We start from the raw sequence: 16,501 nt of genomic DNA, 5'->3' as shown, positions 1-16,501 counted from the left end.
TGGCTCCCTGGGCCCGTGCCTGGTAGTGCTGTTCAGTAATCGGTAATTCTGAGAGCGAATCACAGTCTTTGACCTTGACGAAGCACTGGCATAAGTTTTCACCACTGTGCCCCGTGTCTGTTTTCTATCGGCCTATCAATCTGCCTGTCCATCAGGAGCCCAGAGTGCTGTTGCAGGATGGATGGCGTGTATCTCAGCTGCCACATGGGGAGTTTAATCACTCCTCCTCTCTGCTATCGGACGTGCAGACAAACTGCAGTTAAGCAGAGAATCTCGCCGAGGCTTTTTTTCGCAGACAGCGCTGTGCTCTGACAATGAGCTGCGCCTGACGTCAGTCCACATCTCTGCTGCCATATCACCTGTCATCATTAAATTACACAGGGCAGACAGACAAATCCATATTAATGAGAGGTCCGGTGTCCTAGATTTAGCCCAGCTAAACGCTAGCACTCTCACCTTAGCCACAGAGCCACACATCCAGAAAGTGATGCTCGACATGAACATTAATTATTTGACATGTGATGAAGACTCAAACCTCTGCAGGGTGGAAACGATACGTGAAACCCGGTTTGATTTAATTCTTGTACGGATTAACCAGACTTCCTCTCTATGAAATGAAAGCTTGAGCACAAATGTTGAGACACAATTAGCTTAAGTTCCATTAGACTGCACCACAAATTGTACATTTCATGATGATATACAGCGCTAGTCAAACTTTTGACGGATACTCTACTGTACTTTATGTAATCCATAGTCTGAAAAACATTTGAATAATTCCCTCTGCCCCATAGATCACTCAAGAAAAACACATTTACCATCATTGTGAAGCGAAGCAACTACTGATTTTCTTTGACTGATGTGTTTTCCTGCCAACACAGCTTCATCAAAAATAAATACAGCACGTTTGAAGAGGAAAGTCGAAGCCGGTTTGACTGTGTCGGATCACCCACTCACTACAATGTTACAGCGATTCATAGTAAACAGCACAAGTTCAAATTAAAACTTTCAACAAACACGTCCATAATATCCAACTATACATATAAAATCTGAAAGGAGCTACCCACTAAAATGTTAAATACATAGTATGGCTGGTAATTATTTTTGATAACAGCAATTAATGCCACCTAATTAATTCTGAGGCAGTTTGATCTGCCATAAAAGAGGAAGTGGCTGCGGTAGAAACTTTTAATATAAAAGACTTGTTAAGATTCACATCTTTCAGGTACATCCTGCACGTGAGTTTTCACAGAACGATCAGTTTTCAAAAGAATAACCTGAATACACTGAACGCCTGAGAGGCATACTCTCCATTACAAATGAGGTCAGGTGCTCGTTTAGTCATGCAAATGAAAGTAGTCGATCAAAGACGAGCAAAAGAAGTGGATGAAACAAACGTAAAGATGAAACAAACGGGTCGGTGAGGGAGAAACCCACACAGGTGCTGACTTCAACTATCTTTGATGCGCCTTTCACTGCAAATATAAACACACGTGTTTTTCCGCAGCACTGAATGAAGCGTGTGAGTCCCTGTGTGTGTGTGTGTGTGTGTGTGTGTGTGTGTGTGTGTGTGTGTGTGTGTTTGAGACGCATTGGATCATCTCCAGAGAAAAGCATTCCCATTGTTGCCGTGGCCTTATCGCTTACAGTGCTATAAAAGCTGAGGTGTCTACTTTCCGGCACAGTTTATTGAAAGGTCCGAACAGGGAATGGCGTTTTAAACCTCATTGTCAATTAATGACTGCAGAGGTCAGGATGAGTCGGGACAGAGACTGATGGCGGTAAATGCGGTTTATTTTTTTGACTTTCAGAGACTGTCCGTCACGGAGGCGAAGAGAGAGGACGAACCAAAGGGGTTGAATATCGAAGCATCTGGTTTAACTGGAGATGTTGCAATATAAAGACAATGCCAAAAACAAATATAACTACAAATATATCCTTTCAATTCTTTAAAGCCATTCAGATTTTTTGTTTCTCGAGTTTCTTCCATACTTGCTTTCAGATTCAAGGACATTCAGGCTTTCTCTCAAGAAACCTCAAGTAACTTCAGCTTCATTCACGAGTTTCTCACTCATGACCAAACCCCCAAAACATTAATGTTTTTATCGCCATCAAATTCTTCTAAAAGTACCAATTTGACAAACTCTGTGCGGGCTGTCAAGTGGTGTTTTTATTCAGAAGTGGCTCCCTTTCAGCATCTCTCCCACAACGCCATGTTTAATGTGGCGCTGCAGAGACAGTTTGACAAATTCTTCCAATCTCTGCACAAACTCTCGACGATACCAACGTAATTTTGGTCCTTACAAAAGGCCCTTCATGCCCAGTTACTTCTTCCATTTCCTGAATTTTTAAATACTTGATGAGAGCTTTGCCTGTACATAATTCTCTGTGGACTGTCAGAGCTTGTATTGACAGGTTTTCGTTCCTAAATACTTTAATTTAGTTTTCTACAGGTAAAAGCCGGTAATTCGGCAAAGATTTCAGGCACCAAAGCGAACGTTAAATGGATCACCGAAATTATGTTTCACAGCAGAGATTAGAAGCTTTTTGCCAAGTGTATAAAAAGTTTTTTCAATATAATTTTTTTTCTCCACAAAAATAAATAATTACCTACTTCTCGGGGGTTGTTTTCATAGATGAGCAAGACATTTTTTATTCACTTGCCTTTCAGGGCTTCCATAAATCTGTGCTCAAAGTAATGCAATTTCAATTTAGCATTACAACATTGTGACTTTTCATTTTTGCATAATAGAAGATGAGATACATCTCTGGATGATGAGCTTTTAAAAGGTTGGACTAAGCACTGGCCTTCATTTAACAGAGACTCTGGATGAAACGTGGGAGCTCACAATTGAAATGTGCATCCCCCAAATCTGGTTTTTATTTCCAATTAGAGAATAAAAGTCACTCCATCGTCGCTATCTTTGAAGTATTTTTAAGCTCGCTGGGAGCAAATTTAGACCGTGACACATGAAAGCTCGCTCATCTCTGCCCATATTGGAACCCATAGAGGAGCACACTACAGGGGCAAAGCCAAAAAGCTTGAACACTCCAATGAGGGGCTAACAAAGTAGAGGATGCAATTTGTATGAATTCTGCTCACAATGAGAGGTCTGCTGTCAGCACAGGGCAGAGAAAGGCTCCTCTCAGCAGAGCTAAAGGATGGAAAATTACAGTTTAGAAAGGAGGGACAGTAACCATGGTGAATGACCACCACCACTCTCTGCTTTCCTGTCCCTTCACCTCTAAAAACCCCATGTGCATCTACTTCAGACCACACAAACACACACACACACACACACACACACACACACTCAGCTCCACACAGCCACTTGCTAAACTGTCAGGCAGGGATTTCAGCCTCAGGATTAGCCACCAGATTTGGATTGCTGGCTGCAGATTTTTGCAAGGGAAATGTTGAAAATGGATGAGCGAACCACGGAGGGGACAGGGAGTAAACAAAGTAGCAAGGCTGAATGCAAGCCACAAAGACAATATTTCTATTTTTACTCATAGAAATTGAGTCCTGAAATGTAAAAAAAACCCAAAACAAACAACTGGCATGATATAAATCTACCAATTAGTACAGTGCAAAACAAGAACTACCTTATCAGATACAGGCCTTTGTTTTCCTGTGCTCTGATTATTCAGCATCTTAGATCGTACTTGATATCCGAGCAAAGTCCTCCACAAAAGGTCAGGAGGAAGGATGGCGATGAAAAGTGAAGGAAACACAAGCTGGAGAGGTGAAAACTATCTACTGGGTTTGCATAACACTGCTGCTGTTGATGCAGAACCCATTGAGCTTGGATTACAGAAATATGGGCGCTGTGTTCTAACAGTGCTGTACCTGATAATGGAAAAGGGAACAGGTACACTGTTGAACTGATGGTCACTGCTTTCTAAGTGGAGTCAGAAAAAGTTACCTTGAAACCAAAGACAACACGTGTGAAGGCAATCCACTGAGGGTTAGAAATGCCGCATAATTAGACTGGATATTTCAAGATGAACAGAAATGAAAATCTCTCTTTATTGTACCCTTTATGCTTTATATATACATACACATTTTAAAACTACTTGAAAGACCTCATGGACCATAGCCGTGACACATTTCTTGCATTCTTTTTTCTATCAAACCTCCTCAGGTTTCCTGCCGGTGTTTACCAGACGTCTCCAGGTTTATACTGCTCGCTATCAAAGCAGGAACACAAAATTACACGGTGAAAAAGTCAAAAGGCAAAGAAAACTGACATCCTCCACCGCGTTGGACCCCACCAACACTTTTCCTTCCTCTGAGGTTGACCTCTATTACATGTTTGTCTGGAAGCTGACATTTCAAAAGGGGCTACAGCAAGCAATGACATATGAAAGATGAAGAACTGGGGACCTGGAGGCAAGGCAGCAGCAGCAACAAGGTCCCCTTGAACTTTTGCATAAAATATCATAAATTCACACCTGCATGTAACCATTGCTGTTCCAGAGCAGGTGCAAGAAAAGCAGTCTAAAAGTCAAATGCAGTGTTGTTTCTGCTCAATCATTCAGTCACCAATTAAACATGGCAAATTGAGCAGTTTAAAAACAAAAATCTACCAACCTCAAACAATGTCCTATTATTTCCACCATTTCATCTTATTTTACCCAAAATCCAAACAACAGAAAATAGCTGCAAAAAAAAAGAGACTTGTTGGCCTCTGCTCCAACCCACCATTTGTATAAACTAATTCACTGAGACAGCCCCTGTAAACAGAAATCCCTGCTCTCAGCAGGGCGTCTATGACACACAAGCTAACCCCCACCCCCAACACCACAACGATGCTAACTGGCCCGTGACCAAATCCCCCAGGTGGCCTATAAGTAAACTCCTAGACTGCCAATGGTGGCTTAAACTGTAACATAATCCCTGGCCAGATTTGGTCACCACTGCATATACCTGGCGAGACATGCAGTGAGAAGTACAATCGGACCTTTAATTTGCACTTGCACGCTCTTTATCTGCACGGTACGGCCATAGTATGCACACAAATGCTGTTTAAGTCCTCAGTCAAATATGTGGGTCGTAACAAACACACAATGGGTTTTCTATTCAAATATGATGAGCGTTCTTACCTCCAGCACCAGCCACAACTGGTCCCCACATTTCACATCCTTCTTGTAGTACATCCCATAGAACTTGACAACATTGGCGTGGTCAGACAGAGCTTTGAGGATGTTGTACTCTGCTTCGATCTCCTCGTCTATATCCTGCAGAAACAAGGACACAGATCAGTTTAAAATTGCAATTTTACAAAAGTCATGTTTTCTCTATCTAAAGCTTTTTGCCACTGACTTTTTTTCTGTTAGCTCTGGACAGAACCAGGCTTGCTGTTTCCCCTTGCTTCCAGTCTTTATGCTAAGCTAAGCTAAAAACTTAGCTGAGAACAGAAATGAAAGTTTTTCCCATCTTGACGTCTAACTCTCACAAAGAAAATGCTGAACTGTCTTTTTTCTTGTAGCTGCTACTTCAGGGCAGCATGTCGAGCCTCCATCACTGACAGTGTGGGCGAAAAGGGCAAATCCAGGACATCTTGATTATAGCAATCATGAGATACTCCACCACTGTATGTTGCACCCACACTGTGTGATTAAGACTAACAAGAGGACAGGACTATTTTACGTAGAAATCTAGCTGATATACATTTAATGTACCAAACTAAGTCAAGCTTTATGTCTGTACAGTTCTATCACATCCTGCAGTGACGATGTACAGTATATTACATTATCATTTGAGTCTCTAGGAACTGTTCTCTTTACAGTTTGCAGGATAAAACAATATTATACACTATAATTTCTGTAAATGTTCCATCAGTGTATTGAGGTTTATTGAGTTGTTGTAGCAGTATAATGCATGGTACTCTACCACAGGGATTCAAAGCCTTTTTTTTTTTTTTTTTTTTGGTTGTCATGGTTTTTATGTTTTTAATTCTCTCTGATTCATCTTGCAACTGCTTTGTGGGGTCATGATCCCCTGGTTGGGAATCACTGCTCAACCCCGAGGCAAAAATACTTCTGAACACGGTTCTTATTCAACACTCTTGAACACACTTCACCAAAAATGAAACTGGCAGAAGAATGAAAATCACAAGTGCTTCATAATCCTGAAACCGAGGATACTCTGGCACATGAAGGGACTTTTCAGTGTAGATATACTCTATTTTTATAGATCTATACATGAAATAATCAGCCCAGCGATCAAAATGGTGGTAATGACGGTCCTCACAGACTAGTGGTCTGCAGATAATCATCTCTCAATAATGAGAAACAGTAACAAATTTATAAAAAGACTAATGAGACTTTCATTAAGGCGAAGGCTGGATTTAATATATGAAAATAGCTGCTCATTAGAGCTGCTAAATAAGCCATACAGTTCACTGTGCCTTCAAAACAGACAACACAGAGGTCGTTATCTGTCTAGGATAGATACACAGCGACAACTTATCAATAATGGCAGTTTTGTTTTATAACTTTACAACAGCATGGCAAAAGAAAGCAGGAAAGCCTTTGTCTTTAAAGTCATACAGTAGCTAAACAGTGACCTGTGCTTGTGTTGTATTTCAGAAGACGACAGAAAATGATCTAAATAAATGCTCCGTTTCATTACTGCTCAGAAATGTCTTCCTAAGTAACGTTCACTAACTGGAAAATATTGTCGCTCTCTGCTTTGAAGGAAGAATCCCTCCCACACTATCATGTAGTAACATCATGCATCTCTGCTATATGTCAACTTGTTCTTTGCTTGAGGCCAAATTTTGCTGCAAATATGTTTTGGCTCAACGCTAAAGCCCTGCACAAGCAGAGGAGATGAAAAATGATCAGAGGACTGCTGCATATGCACAATGAAGAACAATTCATCAGAAGCAGTTTGCTGAGATAATGCGATGGTGGAAGAATAGTTAGAAGAAATCTCCTCTCTATACGCCCTATGCAGAGAGTAGAGCACAGCAGCATGATGTTTATCTTGTCAAGGGGAGGGCTAATGAATCGGTCACTATGTTGATGACGTATCAGATCTACCAGAGATTAATAAGCAAATCCCATCTGACGTTGGGCGGCAGGCAGGGGACACACGCGACAGGTCACAGGTCTATTACATATAGACATATAGAGACAAACAACCTTTCACACCAGTCACCAGTCAACCTGCATGTCTTTGGACTGTGGGAGGAAGAGCTGGAGGAAAGGAGTGTTTCTGATCATTAACAGAAATCCCAATGTCCATGTGAAAACTGCATGAAAATAAAAGCCTTACACCTTGCAACCTGTGAGCCCTTCTATCAAATTTACAGAGAGAAATACTGAGAGTAAAAAAAAAAAAAGTAAAAAGTAAAAATGTTCTGATTTAATCTGTGTTGGTGTCTAAAACTCTAAAATACAGATGCTATAAATGTGACAGGTTTAAAGCCACAAGACAGCAACATGTCCTCCGTGTGCCTCCACCAAGGGCATCAACAAAGCACGAGCTTACAGCTGCTTTAACAAGCACTGACTGCAACACGTGTGGCACACAGTAAGGCATTATGCAAAACAAGTGAAGTTCAGACTGAACTAACAGAGAGAGTAGTAATACATTAGAAAAAAAATCATTCATGTTGGACATTCAAAGTCAACTTACATGGATGGGATCCAGGATCTTCACCGCTGCTTTACTTCCATCGATTTTGTTGAGCACTTTGTAGACTTTCCCGTAGGTCCCTTTCCCGATTGTCTCGATGATTTCCCAGGTGTCAGTGGGATCCGGAAAGTTGTCAAAGACAATCGATTTGCCTGATTGTGGAAACATCTTCAGGAGAGATCTCCTTTGAAAGAAAAGCACATGGGTCACTGTTAGACAAGGGGAAGGTGGCAGCTGGGAGAGAGCATTGCATGTGGCCGGTGTGCTTATACTGTTATTAATCAATGGCAGAACAAACATAAAACACAAAGGAACGCAATTATATGGATGCAATAAAATAACTGGGCCACCAGATAATGATTAACACAGGTCAAACGGCAGGTTAACGTTTGATAATGACAGCGTGGAATGAGTTGGAAGAGTTGGAAATGTGGAACTAATTCAAATAAAAGATGAATAAAAAGTTGCAGCATGGTCATGTGGTTGTATTAGCTGGATCTCAGTTAGTGGAGACAGACCTCCAAAGATCCTGGTTAGCACTCAAGACAGAGTGTGTGTTCTCGTGCAACGAAACAGACAATCATCTCTCAGCGCAAAGACTGTGTTTGTAGTTATTTGTAAGGCCGATGCTGTGTTATTATATTGGATTTAACGCGCTGGAGCTGTAGGTGCTGGGTGCAGATAAACAATACAAAGGGATTAGACTGAGGGATTACAACGTAGGTTGATATTATGACTTTTTTGTATTAGGACTGAGTCATGCAGAAATAAAAATGGTTTATTTTCAGGACATTAAAAGGCTTAATTATCAAAAATGTAATCTTAATGATCATGGCAATCAGTAATCAAATTCTATAGTTTAAGGTTTATCATTTAAAGCTCGAAGATTGTCTTACAAAATGTGCTAAATTGGGATTTTAAATCATGTTTATACATTAAATTTTACATTAAGTGTATCTGATGACTGAGAACTTGAATACATCTCTTGATGTCAGTTATTTGGTAGAGGGGTGTGCGTTTCCTACTTTCAGGGCCAATCAAAGCAGAGTCTCAATTTCAAAAGCCCATATCAGTTGTCCCGTCTTGTTTTTCTTTCTGCATTTAGATCACAGACGTAACATTTATCAGACTATTTCCAAAAAAAGACAAGGTAATAAATGCACTGTCATTAAATGCAGTAATAACAGGATTGTATCTTTACATGGAAATGTGCAACAGAAAGACAGTAAGAGCCAAACAAATAATGATTATAAAGGAAACACTTTTAAATTCCACACAAACACACCTTTCATAAATCCTTCAAGTTAAAGGGGGGGGGGGGGTGTTTCTGCCTCCACAGTTTTGTAAAAAATACAAACATCACCGAAACTAAAACAACAACAACAGCAGAATGAAGTAAAGCAAACTTACATTGTTCTCTAAAAAAGATGTAGGACATTTTTTCAAAATATGATTAATCCATTTCTGTGCAAAAGGTTAACATGGAAGCAGTGGCAGGCTAGCCTGGCCTGGCTGTGAGTGTGACCCACAGAGGAGGAGCTAACGCCAGCTAATCTCACTAGCTATTCCCCCTGCTCCAGGGCTGCCATTGGAAACCATTGCTAAGAGGTAGGAGATACGCTGGGATTAGCAGGAATTAGTCACTCTTGCAGCATGAGCCTTTCCCTATATAGATGCCCATTCATACACAAAGGAAAGCTGGTTAGAGGCCTTTAGTGCACAGTGCTGCAGAGAGGGCCATTCCTCTTTTTATTATCAGCGGTCACTTTATTTATGTTCAGGCCGGATTGCTACCCAGGGTGCTATCTTAGATTCACTTCCCTATAGTTATTTTATCTAAAACTAGTTATGATCATTTTGATGATTTAAATCAGTTTGACTGAGTTACTGAGAATAAATCACCCACGTGCAAGATAAACCTGGCAAACACCATCATTATTATTAGAGATATTATCAGTCATCGCCTATGCAGAGCAATTAGACTCCTATACATGCATCCAGATGTAGGTAATTGCACTCATGTTTGCCTAATGTACAGTGCCTAAGTAACCTGCAAACGTCTTCAATAATACATCACTGCCTCTGTATGTGACAACATGCTGTGACACATGAGACAGGAGGGCGAAACCTAAGGACTCGCACTGGACACCTCCAACAGGAGCAGAGGCTGCAAGGAAATAACCCCTTAGAGGAGACAGAGTGAGTGAGTGTGAGTGTGTGTGTGTATGCGTTGGGTTATCTAACCTTGTGTACCCTGGAGCGCTGGCTGGCTGTCACTTTTAGTTAGTTGTATAGGGATGTGGCATTAACCACAGTCTGTGTACAAGTGCACAAATAATGAACTGTATCATGGATGTATAACTGAGCATGTGTTTAGTGTATGAGCAGATACACTACTGTGGTTTTGAAAGAAACAATATCGGTTTTACAAATTATCATTTTACATTGTTTACATTGGAATCTAAAGATAAATGACAGTGAAAGACTCCTAAGTGAAAATATACTCTTTGATCTGAGCAGAGGTTTAGCCATTTGAAGCTCTTAGTGGAAACGGAGGATCCATTTGGCAAAAAGTGGACACCAACTCGGACTAATCTGTGACACTGATGAGTGGGTTAAAGTTTCGGCTTAACCTTAGCTCAGGAAGACAGCAGGTCTACAAGCCAAGGTAATCTTCCTCGATGGACAGATCAATGTCAAAAAGCGCAATACTTTCCATTAGAGTACCTAAACCAAGACAATCCTGTGATCACAGGTGTGTACCTGGCTGTTTTTGCCAACATACAAACACTAATAGAAGTATTAATAGAGCTCTTTAATTGATAACATAATTTATTCAGGATTTAGGTTTAGAAAAACTAGTCAAAAATCACAGTCTACATGGTCCAGATAAAAATCTTAAAAGGCAACTATAGCAACAACTACAATTTTAATATTTTCCTTTACTGACCTTTGATGGCTGATGGTGAGAGGAAACAAAGCGAACAGAGACGCATACTGTATGGTAAGGATAAAGCAAAGATTTACACACATGCACACACACACATATACTGCACATACAGCTAAAAACACAAAGTCCAGTGTGTTGAGCCACTCCCAGAGTTTGCAAATAAGAAACCCAAATGAAGTAGCCATGTTTGCATTTTGTTAAGGCAAGGCAGAAAATAAAAGATTAACACATTTTTACGCCGGACAAGAAAAGACATGCAGTAAGTTTTTAGTTGTTAGTATGAGTAGCATTAGTGACATGAAAAAGCCAAAAGTCATCATCATACTCACTCTTTCTTAAGTGCATCTACATGCTTGGGTATCAGTTGTGGATGATAGCATTAGCAGGCAAGAGTAAAGATGTAGTTCCTACGTGCCCCAACCTCCTCTGCTATGTATTATACATCAGGAATAAGGAACACAATATTGCAGCGCACACCAAAGTTATTAGGCTCAAGTTATCGGTTTAAGTAATCAATTCTAGGCCAGAGGACATCCAGTAGCCAACAGCCGATGAGTCTGATAGTGTCATAAATTAGCCCGGAGAAGACAAGCTAACAACAAGCGAGTGCATGGTCTAGAGAGAGGAGCAAGTCAGGTGTAACAGGCCATGACTGCACTGGAGCGCTCTCAGCATCGTTTAGCAGTGTCCCATTACACAGCCGCTGCTGGGGGAAAGAGCTGCTGTGGGGCTGAGCCAGAGCTGGACTGAGAGTTCAGCTAAGTGCTCTGGTGGTATATAAAAACCTACTTCAAATGAACTCAGTTAGATGGAGCATTTTCGCATCAATAAATCATTATCGTAGGCATTTTGAGATATTAGCAGAGTTATTGCCAATAGACACAACAGTAGCTGCAAAGATAAGCAGTAACTGACCAGTGGATCAGGTTATGGCACAAAAAGCAGTACAGTATGACCAGTAGAACTAGCTAACATTTCGGTTGCTAGCTTGGGTTGTAAAAAACCGCCCTTATCACTCTCTAGTTACACACTTTGTATTAAGTTGCTGCATAAAACGCAACGTTGGCAAAAAAAGAACAGAAAACAGATCCGTTATTACAAATTGTTCCCACATTATTTCAAGGTGGTTAGCCCAGTGCTAGCTAGCTAAACAGCCTAAATTAGCTACTGTAGTTGTGTTTCGCCTTTGTAACAGGTAGTCAAAAGACAGAGGCTGCAATGACACAAATAGCTCATACAATATGAACTGAATGGGTTGTATTTGTGATAATATTGGCTTTTATTTTGATTTAACTGCCAGTGGTGTAGTCTGCTTTATTTTAGCAGGCATTCCGCGGGTTTGCAGTTGTTTACATGTTATTCAGATCTGCTAGCTTCTTTAGCTTAGCTGTTAGCGTTAGCTTCTCCCCTTCTCTCTCTCTTGCTCGGTGTGTCTTGGATCAACAGGTGAACTTGTTCATCAGAGCGCGGTGTTGTTGTAACTTCAGTGTAGAGGATTGTGATGTTTATTAAAGGGATGTCTGCTGTCTTACCTTCGACACACGGCTCCGCTCGCTAACCGGAGCTGCTCTTGTCCCGTGACTGTTTGTGTACACAGCAGGCGTCGGCGTTGATAGGCTAATGCTAGTGACCTGTAACCAATCAGATGGTGCTGTGGGCGGGACAACGCGAAACACGTTTGTTTAGTTTACTGTCAGATCTCCCGATCCGTTTTTTATAAAACCTAATTGCAGAATTGCGAGTTCCTTCACGAACCTATGTTGTTACTATCGTCGGGCATTTTTAAGTGGTTATAGGAAATTCTGGAGCTTTCTTTGTGGGTATGCGGCTTATACCTACGTATCACGTAGACTACACCACTGTTTGCAGCCATTCTATTTTTTTCACCAAGTGGGTGATGTAACCGACTCGGAATTACAAAATTACGAGGCTGACTTGAATTGTTTTTTCACAATCTGCTGCTCGTAATTATGGTTTAAACAAAACAGTAGGAATGTGGCGTATTTTCACACCTGTTTATATGGCTAACACGTAAGTTGTAGAAAGCTGATCTCACTATTTCCACACCTGTTAAGGTTGCAAACAGCTCACGCATGTCGCTTAGTGAAACAGGGTGTTGTAAGAAACATTAACAGTCAGGCACACATATGCACACATGCAAAATATGACCTCTTATTAAGTTATATCCTTAACTGCCACTATGCTAATGATGTGGAAAAACAGCTCATTATTTGTCTTATAAGTCTTTGTTTACATTGATAACACCTCTGAATTGACAATGCACTCAACACTGTAAAACTTGGCCTAATTGCATCCTTTAACAGCCTCTTCATTGAGTGGAAAAGTGCGATTTCATGCAGCTATGACTTACTCTGCAAATTATTGATTCTGCTCTAACTGTCAGAAACTAATTGCTCTAACAGTGAGCCTGTTAATTTATCATACAGACTAACAGATGGCACAGTGATTGTTTTCCTCATAACACTCAGAGGCATGTATCCATCAGAGAGAGAGAAACTCACTGAACACAAAATCTAACATCAGTGTATTCATCTAATTATTGTTGCATCAACTCAATTCAACATTTGGGATACACATGGGGAAAAGTTCAAAATAGCATCTAGACCTTTACTGTCACTTTTTTTTAAATACCAGAAACATTAAAAATTAGTGTAATTGAAGAAGCCTTTGTATGTCCTGCTATATAAAATAACAAGTTCCCTTGCCTTGCATATCTTTAGAATAATAAGTGGCTCACCATTGACTAAGTTTTTGGTGTCCTTAACAAATAGTGGTGTCCATTTGGTCAGTCTGTTAAAGTCACCCATGCTGCACCTGCACAGTACAGTGGAACATGGCCCCATTTTGCAAGAATGTGTGTAATAGCAGGTTGAACTCTTGGGTGGCTCCACACTTGGAGGCCTCATATAGCTGAAATATTGATGGCAGCTTCTCAGCTCAGAGTAACAAATATATGGCTGCTCCTGTTCCATCGCTCTGCTTTTTGCCCTTTCCCTCTGGACAGGAAACTATTTATTATAACCTTAACCTTTTTTTTTTTTTGATTTGGCAACCAGAGGCAGTAGCTGAAATATGTACAGCATTATGAATAGAAGGGATGTTGACCTGAAAACCAACAGATAAACTGAGGGCAAACTGCTCTTGCAATTGATGCTCATACTGTATTTCAAAAGGGAAAGAGAAGAATTAGAAGAAGATATAAAACTCTATGAAATGGTTGAGAGGATCTAATTTTTCATTTTCAAAAGTGGAACCACAGTAGCTCCATAAAACCTCATTCTGTTTTAGGGGCCTTAATAAACCTAGGGCCCAGTGATGTCTCTGTCCATTACAAACACACAGTGAATCTATGTCACCCCCCCACCCCCAATGGATGACCCCTACGCTCTCTGTCTGGGAGGGACCCCGCGACTTGAGTGTGGCACATCCTCCAGGCTTGGACGACAGCAGCAAAGCAAGCTCATTTCCTGCTCCGCTGCTTTACAAATGACTCCTGGAAGCTGAACCAAAACCCGGGATGGAGATGCACTGATGGCCATAATAGCCGTATGATTAGAGCGGGCAAAGGTCCAGCTCATTGTGCAGACCGGACACACTTCCGAGCCTTTGGACCAATTTCAAGACAGAAAAATAAAAATGATGGAATATATCTATACAAGGAACTCATGAAGGAAATTAGTCTCTAACAATTACTGTGCATAATTATTGATTTTGTGATCTCTTTTGTGGCAAGCAGCCACAAAACGAGCGGCCTGTAATTTCATTTTCCTAGGATTTACATTTTGTATTTTATCTCAAAATCTACAATATGGCTCGGCAGAACATTGTGTAAAGACGTTCATGGTTGCCAGATGAGATCCTAATGACTCTGTGGATCCCTTGACTTTTAGCTACACCATTAAGTTCATAACTGTGGTTTTGAGTGAAAAATTTGTCGCCATCAAAATGGATTTGTGACTCCTTTTCATTAGCGCAAAATTTGAATATGTCGTTTGACTTTTACACCTGACTATAACATCGTCCTCAGCTGTACCTGGTGTTAACTGCTTGTCTAAGATGGTAAAAATGTTACCTGCTAACCCTGCATATTAGCATTAGCATGTTATCATGCTACCCTCAGCTTCTATTAGCATTAAGCTGAAAGCACTGCTGTGCCTGCGTAGTAGGTTATCATGGAGTTGTTTGCATGGCTGTATACGGAAGCAGAGAAAGGCCATTCTCGCAAATATTGTTTTTATCCTGTTATCTCAAGATAACGAGTTTATAACTTTTAATATTTTTAATATCTCATTATCTTGGAATAACCCATAGCTGTACACTGTTGTCATGCTACTTTTGCTAATGGCGTGAAATTAATTTCCTTCCTCTCTGTAATAGTTGAGACACTGTGTGGTTAGACAAAGCAGAGGTGTTGTCTTTGATTGGAAAATGGATATTTATTATTATGAAAATGTCACATAGCATTACATTACTAAAGCCAACATGGAAAGTCATGCTGTCACAAAACTACAACAACCTATGAATACACCATCTTCTCTTTACCTAATGCCACATATGAAATATTGGATGAGAACCCAAGTGCTACACACACAGCCAAATGTGTGACGTCTTACATAAGCAGTTAATAGGCTTAATTTCCTGACAGGTAACCTACATACGTCTCTGCTGCACGCCGAGCCTCTCACCGACCGATCAGCCGCTATGGTCTCAACACTGTGAGGAATCGTTCTCTCTGACTGACACCGTACTGACGGAACATCTCATCCTGTGAAACACTCATCCCATGAAGATGGCTGCCTGATCAAATAATCCTTCTTACACAGCGCACAGAACTGAACGTTCTCCTAGTTTGATTTGGCTCATGTGTTTATTTCAGTCTTCTCGGTTCATGCCTGTTTCGACAGTGTCAGAATAAAAAGCATAGAAATGAATAATAAATGAAGACTATCCAGTGACTTTATGGTTAGAAAATTGTATCCATTTCCATAATTATGACGTAAATTTGTTAAACCTTAAACATATAAACACAACAAATAAACATTCATACGCTTATGTAATCTGACTGGGTGCACAAAAGCTGATTTCTATTGTTTTTTGCAACTGCTTTTTCAAAACTGCAAAGCTTTTTCTGTTTCCTTATTCATTAGCGAATGATGAAGGAATCCAAATAATTGTTTCTATGCTCATCCTAAGCTACTTGACACAACAACTAATCCATACTTACGTATAAAATTAGAATTAGAAAGATTTAATTAACAAAATGTCTTACCTGAAATTAAAGAAGCTGTTTTCAGACATGTTTTCTGAGCTTCTCTGCTGACAGATAATTTGTGAAATGTTGGGATTCAGAACAGTATAAGGGGTTCAGGGCAATTATGTTGTTGAGAATGAAGTGGCACTAGAACGACAAGCAAGTAATTCAGCTTTGTCTCTTGTAGCCCACTCGTTAAACTCTGCCTGCATTGTTATTGCGAATATGTCTGAACAGTGTCATAAACCAAGGGAATTTTCTTGATTCAGACAGAAATAAAATCCACATTTTATATGAAAGCAGAACTAAACTTGAGTTCATACAAGATATTTTACATTACAGCCGTAACATCTTAGTGAAACTGACTTTTACTTCACTTTTACACTGCACAGAAAAAGCAGGATAAATTTGCATGAAGTCAAAACTTTTTCTTCTGATGTTCTGACGGTTTTAGAAAGTGCTGTTCATGTGGATTCTTTTGCAGCACTGGTGACTGGTGTGAAGGACAAGCGACAATTCATGAGGGTTGATTGATTTATAGAGGTATTGATTAACACGGTCTCTCACTCTTTGTGTGTATGGACATGTGGGAATCAATATCCTGACGCCATCTACGCTGCAACCAAGCAGACCC

General features: G+C 40.3%; 1 protein-coding gene across 3 annotated transcripts in view; it reads right to left on the bottom strand.

Annotated features, from left to right (window-relative positions):
* The window catches only part of myo3a (myosin IIIA), a 52,172-nt gene extending 36,246 nt beyond the window's left edge, over nucleotides 1–15,926 (bottom strand). Inside the window, exons 1-4 of one of the 3 annotated variants that reach the window (XM_056365116.1) lie at nucleotides 12,128–12,154; nucleotides 10,596–10,642; nucleotides 7,646–7,829; nucleotides 5,104–5,238 (exon numbers count right to left, since the gene is read on the bottom strand). In XM_056365116.1, the coding sequence (XP_056221091.1) occupies nucleotides 5,104–5,238; nucleotides 7,646–7,813 (303 nt within the window). In that variant the 5' untranslated portion in view covers nucleotides 7,814–7,829; nucleotides 10,596–10,642; nucleotides 12,128–12,154. Of the gene's footprint in view, nucleotides 1–5,103; nucleotides 5,239–7,645; nucleotides 7,830–10,595; nucleotides 10,643–12,127; nucleotides 12,155–15,885 lie in introns of those variants that run through there. The other 2 variants (XM_056365117.1, XM_056365114.1) reach the window with 2 other exon arrangements.
* Nucleotides 15,927–16,501: the final 575 nt, after the last annotated feature.

The sequence above is a fragment of the Seriola aureovittata genome, chromosome 20 (assembly GCF_021018895.1).
Source record: "Seriola aureovittata isolate HTS-2021-v1 ecotype China chromosome 20, ASM2101889v1, whole genome shotgun sequence".
Taxonomy (NCBI): Eukaryota; Metazoa; Chordata; class Actinopteri; order Carangiformes; family Carangidae; genus Seriola; species Seriola aureovittata.
Note: the sequence above shows the minus strand (reverse complement) of the source record. Positions and strands in the feature narration are given on the sequence as shown.